The sequence below is a fragment of the Cryptomeria japonica genome, chromosome 2 (assembly GCF_030272615.1).
Source record: "Cryptomeria japonica chromosome 2, Sugi_1.0, whole genome shotgun sequence".
Lineage (NCBI taxonomy): Eukaryota > Viridiplantae > Streptophyta > Pinopsida > Cupressales > Cupressaceae > Cryptomeria > Cryptomeria japonica.
In genome coordinates, this window is record NC_081406.1 from 173,904,234 (window position 1) to 173,929,051 (window position 24,818).

General features: G+C 34.6%; 1 protein-coding gene across 1 annotated transcript; it reads right to left on the bottom strand.

Annotated features, from left to right (window-relative positions):
• Nucleotides 1-3,263: 3,263 nt before the first annotated feature.
• LOC131051748 (heavy metal-associated isoprenylated plant protein 39) lies at nt 3,264-3,971 on the bottom strand. The gene is made up of 3 exons (XM_057986356.2): nt 3,868-3,971; nt 3,701-3,776; nt 3,264-3,613 (listed from the first exon to the last, which is right to left on the bottom strand). The coding sequence occupies exons 1-3, from the start codon at nt 3,871-3,873 to the stop codon at nt 3,354-3,356; spliced, it is 342 nt and encodes a 113-aa protein (XP_057842339.1). The 5' UTR covers nt 3,874-3,971; the 3' UTR covers nt 3,264-3,353.
• Nucleotides 3,972-24,818: the final 20,847 nt, after the last annotated feature.

Sequence of the window (24,818 nt, forward strand, 5' to 3'; positions counted from 1 at the left end):
TAGAGGAACATGCTCAAATTAATCCAATATATAGTCACTTTAAATATTACACCACTAAAATTCTATAGTATACAACTTAGGGGGCTATATAAATATAAAAGGTATGGTACTTACAAATCAAAGTAATAGTGGTGGATAGGCCACACCAATAATCCCAATGTCCAACTTAAAAAAAAATTAATATCAAAGACCAAGTTAATCGTAATGTCTACACATAAATGCCACAAGACCATATAATATAAACAAGTGTATTCGTGATTCAGATGGTTCACCTAAAGGAACATGTTTAAAATAAAATACATATTAGTAGAAAAGATGTTAGAAAAACATCATTGTAGGACCAAAACCACAATAATGTACTATAGTAGTATAAGAATATTAGTGATGAGCACAAATATATTCTCACATATAGCATGCTATATAGCACAATATTGACTTAGTCCATGGTTCCCATCTTCTAAATATTCCCATGTATTAATATATATTAATGGAATTTTTAGACCCTATATTTAGTATTCATTTTACCCTAGCCTATTATTATCCATATTGTGTCATTTTGACCACTTTTTCCTAGTTTAAGTTACCCCTAGTCATACATGTTCCCTTTACCATGTTATTTTTATGGTCTTATTTAGATTATTTGTTTTTATTTTTATCTTTATCCTATGTCCAGACCCCATGTTTAATTTCTTTTGTGTTTTTACTATTTAACTTGGCAAACTATCCTACCTTAATAACCCTAAAATTAATGAAACTACTGATACATATGGAAATAAGATGTTCAACCTAGGGATGTAAAATGGGATCTCAAATCTTTGTGGTATATCATTAGAATCGTAATTAGGTTCATCCATAGTAATAATAACAAAATTGAACATTGGTGGTTTATGATTCTTTTGTTGCAATGAGTTTGAGATTGTGAAGTGTGTGAATGAACTATGTTAAATGATAGAAAAATGACAACTTTCAATAATAACAATGAAATAGAGAATAGAAAACAAACATAGTAGCTCACATATAGAAATAAGATACAAAGATGAACCTATAGTTAAAATCTAGAGCCAAAAGTGTTGGACACAATTGGAGGGTACTCTAATCCTAGGAGTGTTCAAACTAGCAAAATGAATCAATTTCACAATCAGGAGATTTGTAAGTAACCCTCTTTAAACATTAGTTGGAAAGTGTTAAACAAGGTTGGAGGGTTCCCTAGTTTAGGTGTTTTCATCTATCCAAAATTTGGGACCATCTTCTACTATCTGCTGTGCACAACTATGAAACTCTCTATGGTTAGATCCAAACCTACACACATAAAATAGGGGAAAAGTGCTATTTCATATAAGGGCTTTCCTTTAAGTCAATCCCCATGTAGATGTTCCCATCACCAAAACAACTATGATTGATATAAAGAGAGCTTATCCGTAGTGTGAAAAAGGCCAAATCATAATAAAAATGTTGAATTAAAGTGGTTTACCTTAGGAATAGAAATGATGGTGATGGAGATCATGGAATATCAGGGTAAAGCTGATGAATGTGACAAGCTTGAAAGAGAAAATATTGCCTTCAAGAATGAGATGCAATCCATTGCGATGAGGCTGACTAAGGATATTGAGGAGGGAAAGAAGAATGAAGAGAATCTGGCACAATCATTGAATGAAAGAGCCAACGAATGCTTCAGACTTACCTATGAGAATGATCAGTTGAATCTTGAGTTGACATAGTCAAGAAACAATGGTTAAGAACTTTAAAGACAGATTGCTACCTTGAGAGATGAACTTTCTACTACTAATGACTACAAAGACAAATTCAAAGCTAGTTCAGCAAGGCTTGATGAGATGCTAGAAAGTCAGAGACATGGAAAGGATATGCAAGGACATGGATTTTAGAAAAAAATAATCCTCTGGATATGGACAAGGCGATGGAAAACCTAATCAGAAGAAGATAAACAATCCTTCGGTAATATAGGGCCTAATGCTCATAAATTCAATGGTAGATGATTTACGTGCAATAAATTCAATCATATAGAAAATCAATGTAGAAGTATGATGAATAATGGAATGAACAACATGAATAATGCTCCTACCTCTACCAAACAGTGTTTTGTATGCAATAATTTTGGTCACAAGTCAAATATATGTAGATTAGTAATGAATAACTTCCAAAACAAGAGATTCTATGCTTTTGGGATGTTTAACCAGTATAGGATAAGACCAAATCAAATGAACTTCAGACCTATGCAGAATAATTTTATTTGTTGCACATGCAATAAAACCGGTCACATTTTAAAGTATTGTAGAAGATAGAACAGTGTTCCGATAGACAAGACAAAATCAGATGAAAAGTGAAAAGTGAAGGTAGAAGAGATCAGAGAAAAGCATGAGAACGTGTGGGTTAGAAAAAATGAATCTAAAGCAGAAAATGGATCTGCATCCGAATCTGGTGCAAGACCTTTATCTGGTAACTAGGGCTTTATGCCTTAGGGGGAACTCTTCATGTAGATTATAAGAACCCCCTCTTCAGTGATCTACAATCAATTCCGAAAGGTTGCAAAAGTATTGAATCATATGTGGAGATGTTATATGAATGTTTCAAAGAAGAATTGGTGCTCTGGTAAGTGACTCTATGAAAATCATGGTAACCAGTTGCAATATCTATTGCAATTAAGAATTAGGTTTTCGAAGGATAAAAGTGCATTTCTAAGTTTTATTTGTCACAATGCGATCAAGAGAATAGTGCAGAGAAGAAGAGCGAAGCAATTTGGCAATTTCAACAGTGATCTCAGTGACTCTAAAGTGATTTCAGCACCCAATTGTGAATCAAGGTATTTATTTGTTCATGCTTTAAGTTTCTGCAAACCTTAAATTCAAAATGGCTCCAGCTTCTAGTGTTTCTACCCCTTTGGTGGTCGCGATTAAGGATAGGGATAGACCTATTTTCAAGAAACATCCTTTCAAGTCAGTTGAGGATGATCCGTAAGGTGCATTTTCATTGCTACCCTAAGCCGTGATCCATAATTAGACCGTTTGAATTGACCAACAATTATTAAATAACAATCTAGTTTAATTTGGGCTTAGCCGCATTCACCTTAATTGGATTGGTCAAAGATTAAGCATAGGGAATGCTTATTTGTCTTTCTAATAACCCTTCTAAAAGGAAAAGAAGAAATTACTGCTGAAGTAGTTAACAAAATCTCCTACAGACGAAAGAGTTGGCCCGTACAAAACCTCTATTCCAATGGGAATCAAAACATTTCAGAAACATGTGACTTCAGAAACTGAAAGTTGGTATAATTGAGACACAAAGTACATGACAATTAAGCATATTGTGCAGCTGCTGGGATTATCTCTGACGTAAGTTTAACCAAAATAAGGCCTGTCGACATAAGTGTAATCATAATAATAATGTGGTCTTTGGACATACAAAACGTTTGGGATCGCTGCTATCTCCACATCCTTATTCTCCCCCTCAGCTTTCTCCTCCTTGATAAGTTCTACACTTAGCAGCTGTGCATGGGAAAAACCTGATTTCCTGAGCTTTGATGTAACATTCACAGGGTCTGCTTTCCCAGTTACTGTCATCTTTTTTGTCTCCATGTCCACAGCCACAGAATCCACCCCTGCAATACAAATATACATTCATCAGATTATGTAGCAGGAAAAATCTAGGCTTAGGATTTAAAGGCGAGAAAAAGAAGCCAGCATACCTTCAACCTTTGCGACCACCTTGAGGGCTTTCCTCTTGCTTTTCTCGTTCTCAATTGTTAATTGTAACACCATTTTCTGCTAATTTTGAAGACAAACTACGTATCAGTTCAAACTTCGAAATGGATCCATGAAGAGAAGTTATATATAAATAGCTATCTAGACTTACCTTCATTTTGATATATTAGAAATGGGCTTTGTTCACAGAAATCGTCGAGGATAAGCTTTTTACTATGGTGCAGAACTTTTGTGATCGGTACAGTGAAACCCAAAGATTTCGGAGTGCAAGTATTTTGGTGTTTGGGAGATGAATATATAGGAAAGAAAGGAGACATTTTGGAATTCTTCGTGGAAACTATATGAGTTTCGAATCACGCGGAGTTGATCAACAACTTTTAAATGAGGCGGCTGTATTTTTTAATGCCATCTTCTCTGTAATGTGGGATTAGAATGTGAACACAGCTTTGCAGGCCAGTTGTGAGCGTGACTTAAAAAGAGCGTGACCATTCAATTTCCATGCTTCCAGAAGACCAATTACGAGGAAATTGTAGGGATTTGGATGTATCCGCTTCCTCTAAATTGACTTTGAAATTAAAATGAATTTTTTAAAATATAAGCTTGACGGAAGGAATATATGTTAGACTTAATTTTCCAAATTTTGGTGACTTTATATCATTAAAATACTCGCGCAAACCTACCGTTTTGTCGGCTAATGAGAGAAATAGTCGTTAGAGGTGCTGCCAATACGGTGTACTTGTTAAAGCTGTGATTGAGGAATCTTCAATCATTTCTTTGTCTAAAGAAGATGGCAAGAAGTGGAATTTTAATGAAGCTTCCAAGTTGAACTAGACGATTCTATTCTCTAGGGGAAATGTACCATTGGACGGGTTGACTCATATATTATGTTGAACACGTTGTATTTTAACTATTTTATTGTAGAATAAATAGCTCTCAAAAAAGAATAAAAGATTTTGAGATCAACGATGAGGTAATAATCAAAAGTTTCAATGAAATTACATTTATTTGTGTAGTCTTCCATTAATATTTAGAATCAGAAGTTAACATCATTAAGCTCTGAGAATAATACATAGCATGTACTTACTCATTGATAAGAAATAAGGAAAACCATCAAAGAAGTTCTTTGTATAATGATAAAGTATACAAATTTCATCAATCAGATTAAGTGGTGGTTTTCACGTTCACTACTATTAATGTCAATCAGTTAATTTTAACTAACCATATCATCAAACTTGAAGTAACACAAAATGATAGTGTCTAAAGTAGAAAGAAAAGTAATAGTAAATAGAACTTGAGTCTATCATTTGAATATCAATATCACATCTAATAAGACTTTACTTACCATTACTTTTTAACAAATGAAAATCCCCAAAAAGTGTGCCTTTATTTTCATGAAATTGACAAAATGGACACTATCATTGATATCCACTTTATAGCATCAATGACAAATTTAAATATCTAAAAATTGAACTTAGAAAACCAATTTTATATATGGTGTGATATCCGTGCACCTAAGGTGAATGCCATGACTACATGTATTGTCACTCAAACCAACTAAAAAGTCAACATGTTTTTTTTCATTTTTGGGCTAATAAAAAACATAATTTTTTTTTCACATCGCCACTTTTTCGCTCCCTATGATCTTGCACATACCCTTCATGAAGGGAAAGATGGAAATATTGAACAAACTACTCTTGCATCCAATGTAGAGACAAGAATAACTAGGCTTTTATGTTGCTACACAAGTATGATTGCACATGAAATTGTACCACCACGAATTAAAAAGAGCCCTAAATAGGCAAGCTACTAAGATCACATAGTGAGAAGCAACATAATAGGTGAAGTGAGTGCGAATATATTATTTTATTTTTAGAAAGAAATATTTGCATATCAAGTGTCATAACATCAAGTATTTGGACGTCTTTTGTATTCCATACAATCATCAATAATATGAGCATGCATATGCTAAAAAAGACAATATTTAGTGAGATCCCTTGATTTAAGTGTTTTTTTTACTATTTTTAGGAAGTAAGGAAATTTGGTTAGTTTTTATAAGGTTCAAAAATACATTTTTTTTCTATTTCAAGAACTATTTTCTCTTGTTGAATAGGAAGATGAGGATTTTGATCTTTTGGTAAAAGGATTGGTAAGGAAGCAGGGGGAAATTCTGCACCTTCTCTAGTGTATTGTGAGCCAACCCCATAAAATGTTTTCAATTGGAAGGAGAAGGACTTTCATTATGAAATTATTTGTAATTTGTTGTGTAAGGACATGTTGAAGGGAAAATGGTTGAATAGATGAGGAAGGCATATGCTTTGTAAAAATATTCTCGTTCCTATCACTACTATTGATATCCACTTTGTTAGGTTGGGAAGAAGTATTCTCATTAGCTAAAGCTTCATCTTTTCTCAATGTTATGTTAGGAGATAGGTCATTAATAAAAGGTATAACATCTTCTTGCCTTAAAATATGTTGGTCATTAACATAAGCTCTAACGGAATAAGGAGGATCTAGAGTGGTAGATGTACTAAGATTAACATGTTTAACTTGTGCATCTTGCACCAAAGTATCTTTGTGAGAAGAGGTTGGTTCAAAGTTACTCTTCAATGTTGTATCTCTACTAGAGGGATCATTGATAGGATTATTGATTTTTTCCTCATGAACAAAATATACTCTAGGAGACGTATGATTCATTTCAGTATCATCTCTAAGATTGGCGAGGGTTTCATTGGAAACATCTACCAAATATTCCATTAATTTTTTAAAAAATATCATCATAGAGGAACATGAAATGTGTATGAAATCCTTGAAAGATAATTTGAATGAAGGAAAAATATTTGAAACCTTCATAATGCAATACATTAATGTTGTACATGAATGATTGCAAGAAACATGAAATGTAAGAAGCTATTATCTAACTCATAGTTTTGGTAAAAATAAAGTTTAATAAGTAATTTAATTACATGTGAAATAGAAACATAGTTAGATTCTATAAATCTCATTATGCATAATTAGATTTTAAAATGCCAAATTAGAAATATACAAAATGTTAAAAGTGCCCGGCTCACCAAAATGCGAGGTGGTGAAATAGGGATTCACCAGTTTAGCTATGTAAATACGCAATAAACCTTTTTCATGCGATCCTTACATTAAAGAGAGGTTAAATAAATAGTGTCACATCTAAGGGATGGATGACGATTGATTTCAGATGGCACTCTTTGTGGAGATCAATTTGGATATTGAAAATATTAAAGTTGAAAGCTAGATCTAGGGATAAAGATGAAAAAGTGACATAAATGACCATGAATGGATATTTATAGATTTGATATGAAGTTGTAAGTATTGATATGAGATAAGGAAGATGAGATGAACCTATAACAATAATTTGGACTTAAAAAATAGGTCAATGAATCTTCGAGTGACTCTATCCCTAGAATGTTTGATGTGGATGAAATTTATTTTTTCTGAATTAAAATGTTCTCAAAATCTACCCCAAAATATTTGTGGGAAATTCATCAAACAATGGAGTGTGGAGTGACCATGTCCTATTCTTTTAGTGGCTACAACATTTGGATTTGATTGTCTCTATCTACTTTGCGTATTTCTAGATTTACAACTCTTGAACCTATAAACTATGCCTGGAAAAATAGAGAAAGATATTGGGAATAAGGATTTTCCTAAGTCAAAAACCTATTTTTCAAATAAACCTTGAAATGAGTTGAAATTATAAAGTAAATGATGAATAATATACCTTATATCCACAATAGATGATGTTAGGTTGATGATGCAATACTCTTTGAATGTGATCACAAGTGTTGATTCAATAACATGACATCATCTGAATGACCTAATAAAACAGACATGCTTGTATGAATATTGATGTAATTTTCTACTCCATGATGTGTATATCTTGAAGAATTCTTGAAGGATATGGTGGGACGAAATGTTTCTTGATTCTAAAAACTTGATGATAATAGATGCTTATGATATGAGTGGATGACAATGGATGTGAAAATGAATTAGAGAAATGCTCTTATATATGGTTATTAAGGTATTTCATTGATTAGGTCGACCTCCAAAACTCAAATTTAAGACATCGTAATCTGAAACCAAGAAGCGAGAAATGTGCATTGATATTTTTTCAAAATTGGGTCTAGCTTAGGAGGACAAGGGTGTCTGACATGCCACTTTCCTTAGATAACGACACCTCACGTGCCACTTTCCTTGGACAATAGCGCCCTAGACACCATTGTCCACCCAAAAAATAGTGCGCAAGATAGAGATAGGGTGGAACTAGACCAAACTAGAATTTCAGACCACCATGTGAATAAATGACATCAATTTCGAGGTGAAAGGGTAGAGATATTGGTTGGACAAGAGCTAAAAATTGGTCACACTAAGGTAGGGGCACAAAAAGTGGTGTAAATTTTAAATTGTATAGTGGTGTAAATTTTAGTTTTATGGAAGGCATCTTAGCACTTCTATATGTATCTTGATAGGGGGAAAGGCCACATAGATTGAAGAATCTGCATACACTATGAATCTTGGGTAAAATTCTTATAACTCTAATTTAGCTCATATATTCAGTGAAAAAATATATGTTGACTAAGTGGGGGAAAAATATCATGTTGTATATTGTATACCCTTGCAATATCACACTACATAAAACTTGCATTTAGACAAAGACAATGATATTTTTTAAATATATTTTGTTAGAAACCCCTCTTTCTAGTGAAATTGGAGTACTCCTTAATTTCTGAATCTTATTTTCTTATATGTAAGAACTACACATGGATGTCTACATGGTGCACTAACATACTACAAAAATGTGAGATTCAACTAATTGTTAGAGCATTATCTTTTCTTGCATAATTTTTCATATTTATTATTTTAGAAGACTCCATAAAATTGCTTCAAAAATTCTAAGAGTTATTTAGCTTCATATTGAATGCATTAGATATTTTAATTTTTTATTAGACAATGTTTCAATATAATCTATGAGAATAGGTGGTTCATCTTCAATGGTTTTAACAAGTTGAATTATTTTTCTTAAATATTTTTTATTTCAAATAATTGTACTCTTCTCTTCATAAGTCTCCTTCTAGACATCAAAGACATCACCATATACTTGAATCACCTTTTTAATCATTTTTCTAGCTCTTAATATTCCCATTTCTATTAGTGAGGCCTTTTCCTTAGTGTGTTTCCACCCACACCCCTCTCTCTTGTTTTATTAAATTCATCTTCAATTCACCTTCATACTTGAAATTTACTAATAATATATAACCAATTTCATTACCATTAATCCTATATTTTCTTTTTCTTGATAGATTAGGAATTGTGAGTCATTTTTATGTCAAACTATCACTTGAGTGCTTTAGATTTATAGTTTCTAATTTAGTTCACTTTAAAATCCCAAAACCTATTTTGGTTAATCTAGCACCTTGTTCCCAATACTATTCCCCTAGCTTAGTTTCTTTATTGAGTTTCAGTGCACCGTTTACCATCATTACTATGTTTTTCATGGTTACTCTTATATTTGAACTAATTAAAATATATAAATTAAAAATTATATTACTTATAAATATTTTGATACATAATCGTATTTGTAAGCTAAGAGCTAGGTTCTTATTTAACATTTTATTTATGTATAATTGGCTCTCATAACATTTCACTTGCAAGTTAGTCTCACATTTTTTTTAAGAGTTTTAGATTCACTATAGTATTCAAAATCAATTGAAAAACCCCTCATAAAATTTTGGGAAGATCGTTGATAGGATCAAGGTCACCCCGTTATATATAAAACACGTCGAGTGCCATTAGTAGGCTATCACTTATTTTGCAAATTAAATTTATGATTTTGAAGATAATTTTTCTATGTCTATATTAGCTCTTGAGACAAATTCATACTAAAGAAGTGGGTTTTTATTAGGTGAAATACTTCATTTAGTTTATTTTTGTCTCATATTTTTTAGTGAATTTGGAATAACCGTTTGTTGTTTGTTTTGAAATTTATCTTGCAACTTAAGAGTTGAAATACATTAGGATGATTCCTCATGGTTTAATTATAATCCCAACCATGTTAAAACAATTTCTATCTCTTTATCTTCTATCACTTTGCTAATCATATGTGTCAAGATCCCTTGAGTTTTACTATAAATTGTATTTTTTATGTTGGTCACTAATTGATGAACACTTTTGGGAAGCTAAAAGACATTTTAAGGAACACACTAACAAAGTTCAAGTCTTTCCTAATCCCTAGTTTAGGTTACCCCATTAGATAATGGTATTATGGTAGCTATTAAGACTATTCAATCTCTTAAGTAATCTATTTTGTGTAATGTAGTCATGTCTTTATGTCTAATATGTCCCAAGTGTTGCTGGTATTCTACTCCTAATGACTAGATTAAGGCTAACTTTGATGGGGTTGTTAAAGGGAACCCAGGACCAGTTGATTGTGGTGGAGTTATCTAGAATAGTGCTGGCTTTTGTATGGGGGTGGTTTCTTTCCCCTTGGGGAATCAAAATAATCACCTAGATGAAGCCTTGGGCACCGTCCAATCCAATAAATTAGCGCATCAAGTGGGAGCCAAAAAAAAATGGCTAGAGGGAGACTCTAATAATATAATCAACTACCTCATCGGTAATCAACATCTGTCGTGGTTGATTAAAAATATTATTGATACAAATAGGGAGTTACTTGAATGGATTCAACCATATTACATCTCTTATGTTTATAGAGAGTCCAACAAGAGTGTTGATTGGGTTGCCAATGAGGCCATGCAGAGTGGGCAGTTAATATTTTTGTATGGAGAGGGGGAGCTCTCTCAAGTGGAAAGTGTCATTATAAATTATGAGAGATATCATGGAAAACAAGGTAGGATTTGATATTATTTCTTGATGTGGTAGGGAGGGCCGTGGCATCATGAAACGGTTTCGTAATCAACTAAGAAGGAAGTACGATATTAATTGCCATAAAATCTCATATGCTTTTTGGGTTCTTTCCATTTGGAGCGAAAGCTTGAGGAATCTCTATTTGCTTCTAGAGGCTTCTTCTTTGTTTCTTAAAAAAAGAAAGTTTGCAAAGAAGAGCGGTATTTGCTGGAATTTACATTCTGTTAAAACTGATAAGATGATGGGTGGATATCGTAAGTGCATGAAGGCTACAAAAATAGATAAATGACGGGACCGTCCCCATGTTTGGGTTGTGCTGCAAGTGGCAAAAATATCGGATTACATGAAAATAATGCAAGAAAGAAGACTTGAAATCACTAGGATATTCAAAAAAGGGTGGGAAAAGGGCACCCTGATCATTGGTAGTAGGAAAGTTAAGGTTAATGAGACCATGATCACAGAGGCGACTAGTCTGCCGATGGATGGAATCAAATTCTACAAGGACCAGAAGCTATTAGAAGCAATTGTGAATAAATTCCTCAATGATGAGGCAGAGAAAGCGAAACTGGTCAAGGGAAACCACACCTACTACTCCCCTAAGGTAATCAAGAAGCTCTGACGATGGATTTTGTTTGGTTTCATGGAATTCATAACTTTAGATGGTAGATATACTAGAGTTTATAGTTACCATTTTATTCTTCTTAATCATTTCTAGAAAAAGGAGAAACTTTCCTTCCCCTACTACCTGTTATGTGCCCTAAATGTCAGGATTATGGATGCTATCTCTAATCCCAAGACTAACCCTGCATTAAATGAGGGTCTTATGGTGGTCCTATACAACCATATCAAGAACACCACTATTCAATAGGCTATATCTAAGGTATCTGAGTCTAATGATGATTTGGGTGATTGAGATGATGAAGATTATTAAAGGTACACCATAGAGGCAGATGTTGAGGAGGACCCCCATACCCCCCGATCGAGCAAGTGTAAAAGGAAAACCAAACAATAGGAACATGGTAAAGGGTTGATTAGTCAAAAAAAGTAGGGGGAAGACGTTGATAGCTGATATGAGGAAGAAGAGGAGAGTGAAGAAGACATGGAGACAGACAGTGGGGAGGGTCAAATTATCTCAAGCTAGAAGAAAAAGGGAAGCTATTGGCACTGACAAATTCAACTCTCTACTCGACTGCTTAAGTGAGTTGACTAAAGCTATCAACAATGCAGAGGAAATTATAAATTCCCAATGTAATAGATTTAAAACCCTTGAAGATAAGGAAGGGGAAACTGAAAAGAAGATGGAAGATATTGAGAAGACACTCAAAAATATTGGAGAGAAAAGTTACAAGATTTTAAAAACTGCTTCTGATAGTATCAATGTCCTAATTAGAAAATTCGAACAGGTCCAGGGGGATAAGGCCCCCAAGGACACTACTGGGGAAGGACGAAACCCTTGAAGATAAGAAAGCTAGTCTCGGAAAAAGAACAAGAGCAAGTACCAGGAAGAAGAAAAATCAGAGTAGGGACATTGAAGACCTCAAGGGGACTATTGTGACAATGGAGCAATTGGACTTGGAAGTTGCCAAATTGCTAAAGAAATTCACTAGGCCTAGTTGTTTTTACCTGCTTTCACTGTTGCCTAGTGTTTCGTTTCTTTGTGCTGAGTCTTTTCTGTTGCTAGCTTTTTGTTTTCGGCCAGTTGTTCTTTCTATGGTTGTTGTCTTTCATTTTTTTGGTGGACTCTAATGACAATCTTTTGAATCTATGATGTAAATAAATTCAGGGGCCCTTCAAAACCAATTTTCCCCTAATAACAAACATGTCCCAAGTTTCATAGGAAACATTAGAAACATACAACGATACACAAAAGAACCCATTTTTCTTAAATAAAGCATACTTCCTCATCCTTGGATTCTCTTTCAGATTCTTTCACTAATCATTCTTTCATGATGAAATTAAATCACATCATCCAAATTAACCTTTTTGTATTGGTCAAAGATAAAGCATAGAGTGTTTATTTGCCTTTCTAATAATCCATCGAGAAGGATAAGGTATAAATTACTGTTGAAGATGATGAAATCGCCTACATACAAATCATGAGTTGGCTCGTACAAAACTTCTATCCCAATGGTGTCTAAAGTGGAAAGAAAAAAAAACAGCAGGAAACATAGGTTGAATGTTCTACCATCCTCTAATTTAAGATATAAAAATTAGAAAAGGATAAATAGTATAGAGGCAAATCGCATTGTTGTGAAATATTGACTATACACAAATAACTATTTGAAAAAAACTTGAAGAAGGTTCTTACATAAGAAAACTGTCTTCCATCAAATTTTGTCTTTTACAAGAATTTTGAATTTTGATTACATTCATATGCTCATTTGAAAAGGGAATAAGATATGTAAATATTTTAAGAGGAAAACCAATGCATCTTATTTAATAGAAATGCCTTTTTAGATTGAATAGGAAAAGATTATTCCTACTTATAAGTTTTGGCATTTTCTATTTGAGTTGTTGCATGTGGTGATCAATCTTCAAGTTTTTCTTTAACTCATTTCAAAACTATAAAAATAAAAGGCAATCTAAAAAATAACATTAAAATAAATTCTTAAAAGTATCAGTTCTCAATGATAGAACTTGTGATTAGAAAAAAATTATATACACTTTGATTGACATAAATACAATAAAATAACGCGTCTAACAATATTCACTATCATATTATTATGAAGACCCAAATCAATAAGACCTCTTTCTAGTTTAGTTTACAGTCAAATATGCTAGGCAAGTAATCGGAAATAACAAACCATTACATTTTAACAAATGGGAATCCGATAAAAATTACGTTAATTTTTCATGGAATTGACAAAAGGGAAATTACCTTGTTATCAATGTAGTTAATTATTTGAAAGTAACATGGTTATATTTCAATGGATATTTAAATGGAAAGGGGTGATATAACAACATTCAAATATATGAGAATGCATGTGATATTAAAATTCCCTTCCAATGATTTAAAAAAAACTGTCTGTATGTGATGATGTCTAGGTTATAATATGGGAATGTTTTGATTATATTGACGATATGTGATTAATTGATGACACACGATGTTACTAACGATATTTACTATGTGACCTCGATCGGGGAATGATTAATGATTTTTTTAGTATATTTCACTATATGGATATGTATGCATAGGTGTTAGTATGTTTTGATTGATGTAGATACATGACATTGACTCCACCTAGCTTGATAGGTCTAAGTAATGTCAATATTCCCCAATGGTGTTGATAGGAGATAGCACAATGGTGAAACATGTTTCCTGGCCTAAGACATCATTCTTATTTGGGATGATTCATCCCTAATTCACATGATCATACCTCTGGTTCACCATTGAGGTGATGATTGGTTACCCTTATCCATATTATGAACAACCAATGAAGAGTGTTGGTGCATAGTTAGTTATTCATCCATTATTGTTATTATAATACAAATATTATTGATATTTGATCTTTAGTGTGATAATGAAATAGTTTAATGGGCACGATGTTTTATTTGTATTTGATTAATAGTGATTTAAATGATTTTATTTTGGGGAATTTTAGGATTTTATTGATCTAGTGAATTTAAAAATTGAATTTTTATTATTTGGTATCCCACTTTCAAAAAAAGAGGAAAAATTATTCTATGGAACTTATTCTTTTGGGGGACAACACTCAATCTTTTTACTTGTTTTACTCAAATAATTTACTTATAGGAACATGTTCAAATTAATCCAATATATAGTCACTTTAAATATTACCCCACTAAAGTTCTATAGTATACAACTTAGGTGGCTATATAAATATAAAAGGTATGGTACTTACCAATCAAAGTCATAGTGGTGGATAGGCCACATCAATAATCCCAATGTCCAACTTAAAAAAAATTAATATCAAAGACCAAATTAACCAAAATGTCTACACATAAATGCCACAAGACCAAATTAACCAAAATGTCTACACATAAATGCCACAATAATGTACTATAGTATTATAAGAATATTAGTGATGAGCACAAATATATTCTCACACATAGCATGCTATATAGCACAATATTGACTCAGTCCATGGTTCCCATCTTCTAAATATTCCCATGTATTAATATATATTAATGAAATTTTTACACCCTATATTTAGTATTCATTTTACCCCTAGCCTATTTTTATCCATATTGTGTCGTTTTGACCACTTTTTCCTAGTTTAAGTTACCCCTAGTCATACATGTTCCCTTTACCATGTTATTTTTATGGTCTTATTTAGATTATTTGTTTTTATTTTTATCTTTATCCTATGTCTAGACCCCATGTTTAATTTCTTTTGTGTTTTTACTATTTAACTTGGCAAACTATCCTACCTTAATAACCCTAAAATTAATGAAACCATTGATACATATGGAAATAAGATCTTCAACCTAGGGATGTAAAATGGGATCTCAAATCTTTGTGGCATATCTTTGGAATCGTAATTAGGTTCATCCATAGTCCTAATAACAAAATTGAACATTGGTGGTTTATGATTCTTTTGTTGCAATGAATTTGAGATTGTGAAGTGTGTGCATGAACTATGTTAAATGATAGAAAAATGACAACTTTCAATAATAACAATGAAATAGAGAATAGGAAACAAACATAGTAGCTCACATATAGAAATAAGATATAAAGATGAACCTATAGTTAAAATCTAGAGCCATAAGTGTTGGACACAATTGGAGTGTACTCTAATCCTAGGAGTGTTCAAACTAGCAAAATGAATCAATTTCACAATCAGGAGATTTGTAAGTAACTCTCTTTAAACATTAGCTGGAAAGTGTTAAACAAGGTTGGAGGGTTCCCTAGTTTAGGTGTTTTCATCTATCCAAAATTTGGGATCATCTTCTACTATCTGCTGTGCACAACTATGAAACTCTCTATGGTTAGATCCAAACCTACACACATAAAATAGGGGAAAAGTGCTATTTCATATAAGGGCTTTCCTTTAAGTCAATCCCCATGTAGATGTTTCCATCACCGAAACAAATATGATTGATATTAAGAGAGCTTATCCTTAGTATGAAAAAGGCTAAATCATAATAAAAATGTTGAATTAAAGTGGTTTTACCTTAGGAATAGAAATAATGGTGATGGAGATCAGGGAATATCAGGGTAAAGCTGATGAATGTGACAAGCTTGAAAGAGAAAATATTGCCTTCAAGAATGAGATGCAACCCATTGCGATGAGGCTGACTAAGGATATTGAGGACGAAAAGAAGAATGAAGAGAATCTAGCACAATCATTGAATGAAAGAGTTGATGAATGCTTTAGGCTTACCTATGAGAATGATCAGTTGAATTGTGAGTTGACATAGTCAAGAAACAATGGTCAAGAACTTTAAAGACAGATTGCTACCTTGAGAGATGAACTTTCTACTGCTAATGACTACAAAGACAAATTCAAAGCTAGTTCAGCAAGGCTTGATGAGATGCTAGAAAGTCAGAGACATGGAAATGATATGCAAGGACATGGATTTCAGAAAAAAGAATCCTCTGGATATGGACAAGGCAAAGGAAAACCTAATCAGAAGAAGAGAAAGAATCCTTCAGTAATATAGGGCCTAATGCTCATAAAGTCAATGGTAGATGATTTACTTGCAATAAATTCAAAATGGCTCCAGCTTCTAGTGTTTCTACCCCTTTGGTGGTCGTGATTAAGGATAGGGATAAACCTATTTTCAAGAAACATCCTTTGGAGTCAGTTGAGGATGATCCGTGTTAGGGTTTCAAGCAGATCTGAAGCAAATATGAACTAACAATTATATGCAGATTTAAATATAAAAGATAAAGAAATAAAACAGGACATAGATAACACAAAGATTTAACGTGGTTCACCCAGAATGGGTTACGTCCACCATACACAGCCATCCAATCTTTCTTATTATCCAGCAAAAACAGTACATCAACCTTACAATGCCTTAAGCATCCCAGCCGCTTATAACATGTGTTTTTAGGGCAACAAACAAAGTCGGCTTTTTTAGGGTTTTATAACAATGTCGGTTTTCATCAATGAAAAAATGGTAAAATTTTTTTTTCTCGGGGGCACGTGCTGAGTGTAGAGTACTTTGCTGATTAGTCACCACATTTCAACAATCTCCCACTTCGAGACTGATCAGGCTCCACACCGAACAATCTCCCACTTGGAGACTGATACTACATGACACCACTGTACATGCAACATTCGCTGGATAAAACACTAGGACTTGATTGGTATAAATTCCACAATTATCAATCAAGAAGACCAACAGAAACTGATGAAGAAATCAGCTTCTCCTATGGAACTGCCTTCGTGAACATATCGACAGGATTCTCACTTGTGTGAATCTTCTCAAGCCATAACTGACCCTCCTCCAAAACAGTTCGGATGAAGTGGTACCTGAGCTGAATGTGCTTTGTCCTTGAATGAAAAGCAGAGTTCTTCGCAAGATGAATGGCACTCTGGCTATCAGTATACAATGGGCGATCCTCCTGTGTCTGACCTAATTCCTCTAGAAAACATTGTAACCAAATCATCTCCTTGCTGGCTTCTGTAGCAGCAACATACTTAGCTTCAGTAGTTGAAAGTGCAACAACCTTTTGCAGCCTAGAAACCCAACTGACTGCAGTTCCCCCTATAGTAAAAACATACCCTGTAGTACTCCTCCATGAATCAATATCACCCGCCAGATCAGAGTCAACAAATCCACTTAGAGCAGCATTAGATCCTTTGAAACATAATGCCTTCATAGTAGTTCCTTTCAAATACCGAAGAATCCATTTCATAGCATTCCAATGTTCCATACCCGGATTACTCATAAACCTGCTCACAACTCCCATTGCATGTGCAATATCTGGCCTTGTACATACCATTGCATACATCAGACTGCCAACAGCTGATGAATACAGGATGTTTGACATTTTATTAACCTCTTCCTGTGCCTTTGGGCACATCTCCTTAGTCAATTTGAAATGACTAGCCAAAGGTGTACTAACTGATTTTGCATCCTGCATGTTAAATCTTTTCAACACCTTCTTTATATACTCACTTTGGGACAAATTCAAGGTTCTATTTTTCCTATCCCATGTAATCCTCATACCGAGAATTTGCTTAGCTGCACCCAAATCCTTCATAGCAAATGACCTGGCTAATTTCTGTTTAAGATCATTTATGTGTTACATGTTAGACCCAGCAACAAGCATGCCATCAACATAAAGCAACATGATAATATAACTGCCATTATCAAATCTCTTAAAATATACACAATGATTAGAATGACATCTATGATAACCGTGTTCAGCCATGAAACTATCAAATTTTAAATACCATTGTCAGGGTGCTTGCTTTAGGCCATACAGACTTTTCTTCAACCTGCACACCAAGTTCTCCTTACCTTTGACCTCATATCCCTGTGGTTGCAACATGTAAATTTCCTCCTCCAAATCTCCATGGAGGAAAGCTGTTTTGACATCTAATTGTTCAAGATGTAAATCATCTGTAGCCACAAGACTAAGTACAGTTCTAATTGAAGTCATTTTTACAACTGGAGAAAATATTTCATCATAATCTATACCCTTTTTCTGTGCAAAACCTTTTACCACAAGTCCGGCCTTATATCTTTTCTGACCTCCTTCCTCCTCCTTCAGCCGATAAACCCATTTGTTAGGCAAGGCTCTTTTTTCTGCAGGTACAGGGAATAAGTCCCAAGTCTTATTTTTCATCAAGGAGTCCATCTCCTCTTTCATGCCTAGCTCCCACTGTTGTTTGGCATCTACCTGCATTGCTTCTTCATATTCTTCTGGTTCACCAGAATCCGTTAATAAAATAGAATACAAAGAAGGAGAAAATCTTTCAAGGGGTCTACTTGTCCTCGTAGAATGTCTAACACTTGTAGGAGTTTGTGGGACAATCTGTTGTTGCTGAGCATTAGGTATCTGTGGCATTTCATTTTCAGGAATCTCATCCAACACCACATATTCTTGTTTGTCCTGTTCATGCTTCTTTTCCTGCATGTGTTCTTTTTACATAACCTTCTCATTGAATATAACATCTCTACTTCTAATTATTTTCTTATTTTCAAAATCCCATAACCAATAGCCATATTCATCTATCCCATATCCAATGAAGGTACATTTCTGAGATTTAGCATCAAGCTTGGTTCTATTTTCTTTATCAACATGGACAAAAGCTTCGCAACCAAAAGTTTTTAGAAAAGAATAATTTACCTTTTTACCAGTCCATGCCTCCTTTGGAATACCACCATCCAAAGGGGTTGAAGGTCCTCTATTTATCAAATAGACAGCAGTATGTACAGCATCTGCCCAAAAATGTAAGGGAAATCCAACATGCAATCTCATGCTCCTCGCACATTCCATGATGGTCCTATTCATTGTCTCTGACACACCATTTTCCTGTGGAGTTCCTGGAACTGTCTTTTGCTTTCGAATCCAATTTAAGGAACAGTAATCTTCAAATGCTTTGCTGCAATACTCACCTCCATTATTCGATCTGAGACACTTCAACTTTTTTCCTATCTCATTCTCAACCAAAGCTTTCCATTTCTTAAAAGTTTCAAAAACATTTGATTTTTGTTTTAGGAAATATACCCATGTTTTTCTGGTTGAGTCATCAATAAAAATAACATAATAACAAGAGCCACCAAGAGATGATACCTGAGCCGGTCCCCATACATCTGAATGTACAAGCTCTAACTTCTCACTCTTCTTCTCTTTCCCAACCTTGAGAAATCTGACTCTTTTCTGTTTACCACAAACACAGTTTTCATAGAACTCTAAATCAATCTTCTTTAGTCCTAGCAATAGATTTTTGGAGTGAAGGATTTTCATCCCTTTCTCACTCATGTGCCCAAGCCTATGGTGCCACATTATCGAATCTATTCTTGCAACATTTATTGTTGTTGTCGCTACAGTAACTTTATCTGTAGCAGCTAAGGTAGAGTAAGTGTTACCAGTATACAGATATAATGTGCCTACCTTTGCACCTTTAGCTACTACTAATGATCCTTTAGTGACCTTCCACATACTATCTGAGAAGGTAACTATGCAACCTTCACTACCTAGTTGCCCTGCAGAAATTAAATTTCTTCTTAAATTAGGAACATGTCTTACCTCTTGCAGAAACCAGTCATTACCATTCTGCAACTTGATCTTTATCTTTCCTTTCCCAACAATTTGATAGAGCTCATCATCACCCAAATATACCTGTCCAAAATCACCTTGAACATAATCTAAAAAATATTTTCTATGGGGTGTGGCATGAAATGAAGCCCAGAATCTATTACCCAGGAATCATTAACATTATCCAAACATAAGATTAAAGCATCTTGTAAAGTATTACTAGCAATATTAGCTTCCTTACTGTCATTTTCATTTTTGTCTCCTTCTTTGTTTTTCCAAGACCAACAATCTTTCTTTAGATGACCAGGCTTTCCACAGTACCAGCAATGTTTCTTTCCTCTAGATTGAGAGCGTCCTTTCTTTGACTTCCCTCGTGACTTCTCATTCCCAGGGCCTTTTCCTCTTTCCTTTGATCTTCCTCTGTTCTACACATTCAAAACACTACCCGATGATGTTGAAGTCTCACCTGTGCTTTTCCTTCACATTTCCTTGCTTAGGATAACATCAACAATATCATCAAATACCAAAGTATTTTTACCAGAGACAGAGTTACTTATAGCCATAACCAAGCTATTCCAGCTTTCTGGCAAAGAACATAAAATCAAGAGAGCCCTAACCTCTTCTGCAAAGGTAATTTTTACTGAAGACAATTGACTGGTAATTGTATTAAATTCATTTAAGTGCTCCGCTACAGATCCTCCCTCACTCATTTTCAAATTAAACAAACGCTTCATAAGAAATACCTTATTCGAAGCCGAGGGTTTCTCATACAACTTAGCCAATGTTGCCATCAAATCTACAATCATTTTTGCTTTTATTATATTGAATGCTATAGATGACGCAAGGCACAATCGAATGGATCCCAGTGCCTTTCTATCTAAAATGTCCCACTCTTCATCTGATATTGTGGTCGGTTTCTTTGCCTTTCCTTCCAATGGCTGCCACAAATCCTTTTGATACAGGTAATCCTCCATCTGCATTTTCCATAACTGATAATTCTAGCCGTTAAACTTTTCGACCTTGAATTTGGAATCCTCCATTGCTCCCACTCAAATCTAAAAGTCCTGCCAATTTACAGAAAACCTCGCTCTGATACCAATTGTTAGGGTTTCAAGAAGATCCGAAGCAAATATGAACTAACAATTATATGCAAATTTAAATACAAAAGATAAAGAAATAAAACAGGACACAGATAACACAAAGATTTAACGTGGTTCACCTAGAATGGGTTACGTCCACCATACACAGCCATCCAATCTTTCTTATTATCCAGCAAAAATAGTACATCAACCTTACAATGCCTTAAGCATCCCAGCCGCTTATAACATGCGTTTTTAGGGCAACAAACAAAGTCAGCTTTTTTAGGGTTTTATAACAATGTTGGTTTTCATCAATAAAAAAATGGCAAAATTTTTTTTTCTCGGGGGCACGTGCTGAGTGTATAGTACTTTGCTAATCAGTCACCACATTTCAACAATCCATAAGGTGCATTTTCATTGCTACCCTAAGCTGTGATCCATAATGAAGACATTAGGTCTTACATACACTGTGATCTCGAGGAGCTTGGAAACACAAATATCTTGGACCTGTACAACAAAAACTTGGTGGATGGTTTGGGAAATCTCAAACCCAAATACAAAGTTCTTGAAGACAAGGGTTTTTCATAGTTAGTTCATTTTCCATTGTTCAATGAAGCAGAGTGGATCAGGTACATTCTCAGTCGAGTTCATGATGAGTTTATATGGCTTGATGGGCCCCACAAGATCACCAAACAAGCGATCCGAGTCGTGAAATGACTCAATGAAATTGGTAAAGTGCCTAGCCTAAGGAAAGTGTCGAATGAAACGGTGATAGCGACTACAGTTTCAAAATTTGATGGCAAGGCAATGACCACAAATGACATTTTAGAGAATAATGTGAAATTTGCATTAATGGTGGTCGGTTACAAGGTTTATATGTCAAGAAGACACAACTCTATCTCTGGTGCTGCCATTTACTCTGCATATCAGATGCTGAAAGATGACAAAAGGTATGACCTCTGCACAATCCTCCTAAATCAGTTATTAAGCAATTTGAAAAAAAAAAAATGCTAAATGGAAGAGGTGGAACCTAGAATAGTATGGATCATGCCCACGGTGCATGAAGTTGACTCCATTAGACTTGAGGCATATGTTCAACATTTACTGAGTCAACCTGTGGACCCTAAGGAAGGGATATTTGGAACATTCCATAAGAAAGACCTTGAATTGCATAGACAATTCACTACTTCTACCAGGAAAAGGAAGGTTACTAAGATGGCTGAGGAGGTGGCATCTCAGATGGGATTCACATAGGAGGACATGAAGAAAGAAAGAGAAATATATGCATAGAAAGTGGTGAAAGAGGAAATCAATAAACCTAAGGTTGATTTGGTTTCCTCCAAGGTAAAACCTAAAAAATCCAAGTCTGCTCTTGCTCCGGTGGCACAGTCTATAGGACCTAGCCCATCCAGGAAAGGTGTATTGAAGAAGAAGGAGAAACCAAAGAGGACTTATGTTGTTGTGTCTCCAGTGGCTTTTGAAACAGAATTTAAGGAGGAAGTTAGAAAGGCAAGGAGGAAAGTTGAGTTGTGAGAGTGGTGAGGAAGGTGCAGTCCAGTGCAGCCCAACAAAGCAAGAAGGCAAAATATGATGTTGTTCCTTGGAAAACCTAAGAGAGAAAGAAAGTTTAAAACTCAACCTGAATCTGGTAATAAACAAGGTAAATATGCGACTGTTCTTTCATTATCTGCAGATAAGTCAAGACTGATGAGATAATTGTAGATGGTAATTTGAATAATATTGGAGTGTGTTATGCTAATTTAAATGAGGTTGATCAAAGAAAGGTAGAAGAAGCAATTGTATTTTATTTACACAATTTTAACAAAACACTAATTGAGGTGGAGTAGAGCATTCTAAAGGATTTGTACAATCTTATTGATGAAAGGAGAATGATAGCAATAAAACTAGACAAAGTAATGAAAGAGAGAGAACTAATACATGTCTGCAGTTGTATTACTCATCAAGAGTCCAAGAGGCTTATTGAAGAGGCTAATAAGAAAGAATTTAGAAGCAAAAACAGAGTGAACAGGTTAATGATTGGGAAAGTGGAGGAATTCAGGAAAGAGATAGAGGATATATGAAGAAAAATCATTCAAAATGATCCCTTGGACAAAGATGCATTTAATTCCTCTCAGTCAGAAGAAAAGTAAGGTGTTTTTGGTTATTAGAAGAATGAAACTCAGACTGAGGGAAATTCAGAAGATCAAGGTAACACAACACTTGATATTGAGACCAGTGATGCCCCTTCGGTGGTGGAAAACTCGGAAGCCCTTGAGATCCAAAAGATGATACTGCACAAAGTGGCAACACTAGTGAAAAAGATAAAGGGTACAGAGAAGAGAAAAAGGATGCCAGGAGTGTCGAGCCTAAGGTGACTAAGGTAGATAAAGGCAAAGGAGTAGCTGATCCGCCAATTGTCACTCCTCTAGTTATAGGGACCCCACCTTAGATCACTATCAATCTTGAAGTTCTTGTTAACCTTGGACATATGTCTCCTATGGAAAAGATCATGCTCACAACTGCTATGCAAGCTCAAGCCAGCTAGGATCTGCTAAAGTCTGAATCTGAAGACAATAAGATTATTTTGATGTCAATTGATGTTTTGAAAAGGTGGCTCCAAATGTACAGTTAGAGTCAAATAAAATCCCCTCCGGTAAATTGTTGCAATTAGTTAAAAGTGTAAATATAATTTTTGACTCTTTAGAGAAGTCTGCTACTCAGAAAGTTTTGGATAGATTTAAGGATGCAGACATTCCAGAAGATGATTGAGGATGATAGAGTACGATTAAATAAGAGACTATATATTATTTCTAATGCATTGTCAGAAGGAAGTAAATTGTATTTCTTGTCTAATTTTGTCTAAATTCACTATAGATATAGACAAGCAAATAGATGTTTGCCAGGGCAAGCTTCCAAGTATTTCACACTACTTTGATCCAAATATAACTCTAACAAGCAATGTTGAAGGGAAGATTATAGCTCTAAATGATCAAATTTCAAGTCTTCAAGCGGACAAGGACAAAATTTTGAGAAAAGTAGGAGAACTCCGGAACCTGATTGCCCACCGATTGGACACCACGTTGAGTAATAAGGTAGATTGTATGAAGGAAATGGCCTGGTCTATGTCATCTAATCTAAAGGAATTATAAATTCATGCCATTGTATTCAGTGCATTTATCACAGTTTTGGACAACTTGAAGAATGGGTGGGATACTCACCTAGGAATTTCGAAGACTATTTATGCTCACATCTTGAAGTATTAGTAGAATTATTCGGAAAATATCTTTGTATATAAGTTTTGGTCAGCACCCCATCTTTGGCATTGTTGTCAAAGGGGAGAGACAAGGTGAAAAAAGAATATAAGAGTGTAATTATTTGTCTAAGGGGGAGCCTTAGAATTTATTTTGATTCTTTTGAACCGGTGAACAGTGCCCAACACTTAGTCATTTTTCACGATTGTTGCCATCATTGCCAAAGGGGGAGATTGTTGGCAATTGAGACTCATCCGGTGGTTCTCGTGGTTTCCATTGGCTGATTATTGGTTTAGGGTTGACATTGATGGAAAATCTTCTTGGAGATTCGAGCTGGTGGTCATAAATATTCTTATCTGGAAGCAAGTGTCAATCGGTAGCTAGTTAATTGGTATTCTAGGAAGAACAGAGCATGTTTTTTCTGAAAGCTTTCTGGTGCTTGCGGTGAATTGAATCATGTTTGGGATGAGTGGGCCGACATAGAGACATTATTTTATTATTGTTTTTGTGATTCACATTTATCTTTTATGATCCAGTCTAGCCAACATGTGACTACATGTTACACTAGCAGGCCGACATGGTGGATGATCTAGTTTGTGGTTGTTGGTTTATAAGTTTGGCGTGGATGATCTTTTTAGTGTATGATACAATGTATGCGAGCGAGTGGTGATCGAGAATCCATTTAAGCATAGTTTCA

Coding starts and splice junctions, on each gene's coding strand:
- LOC131051748 (XM_057986356.2), bottom strand. Junction 3,614..3,700: donor GGTGGTCGCAAAGGTTGAAG/GTATGCTGGCTT, acceptor TTTGTATTGCAG/GGGTGGATTCTGTGGCTGTG.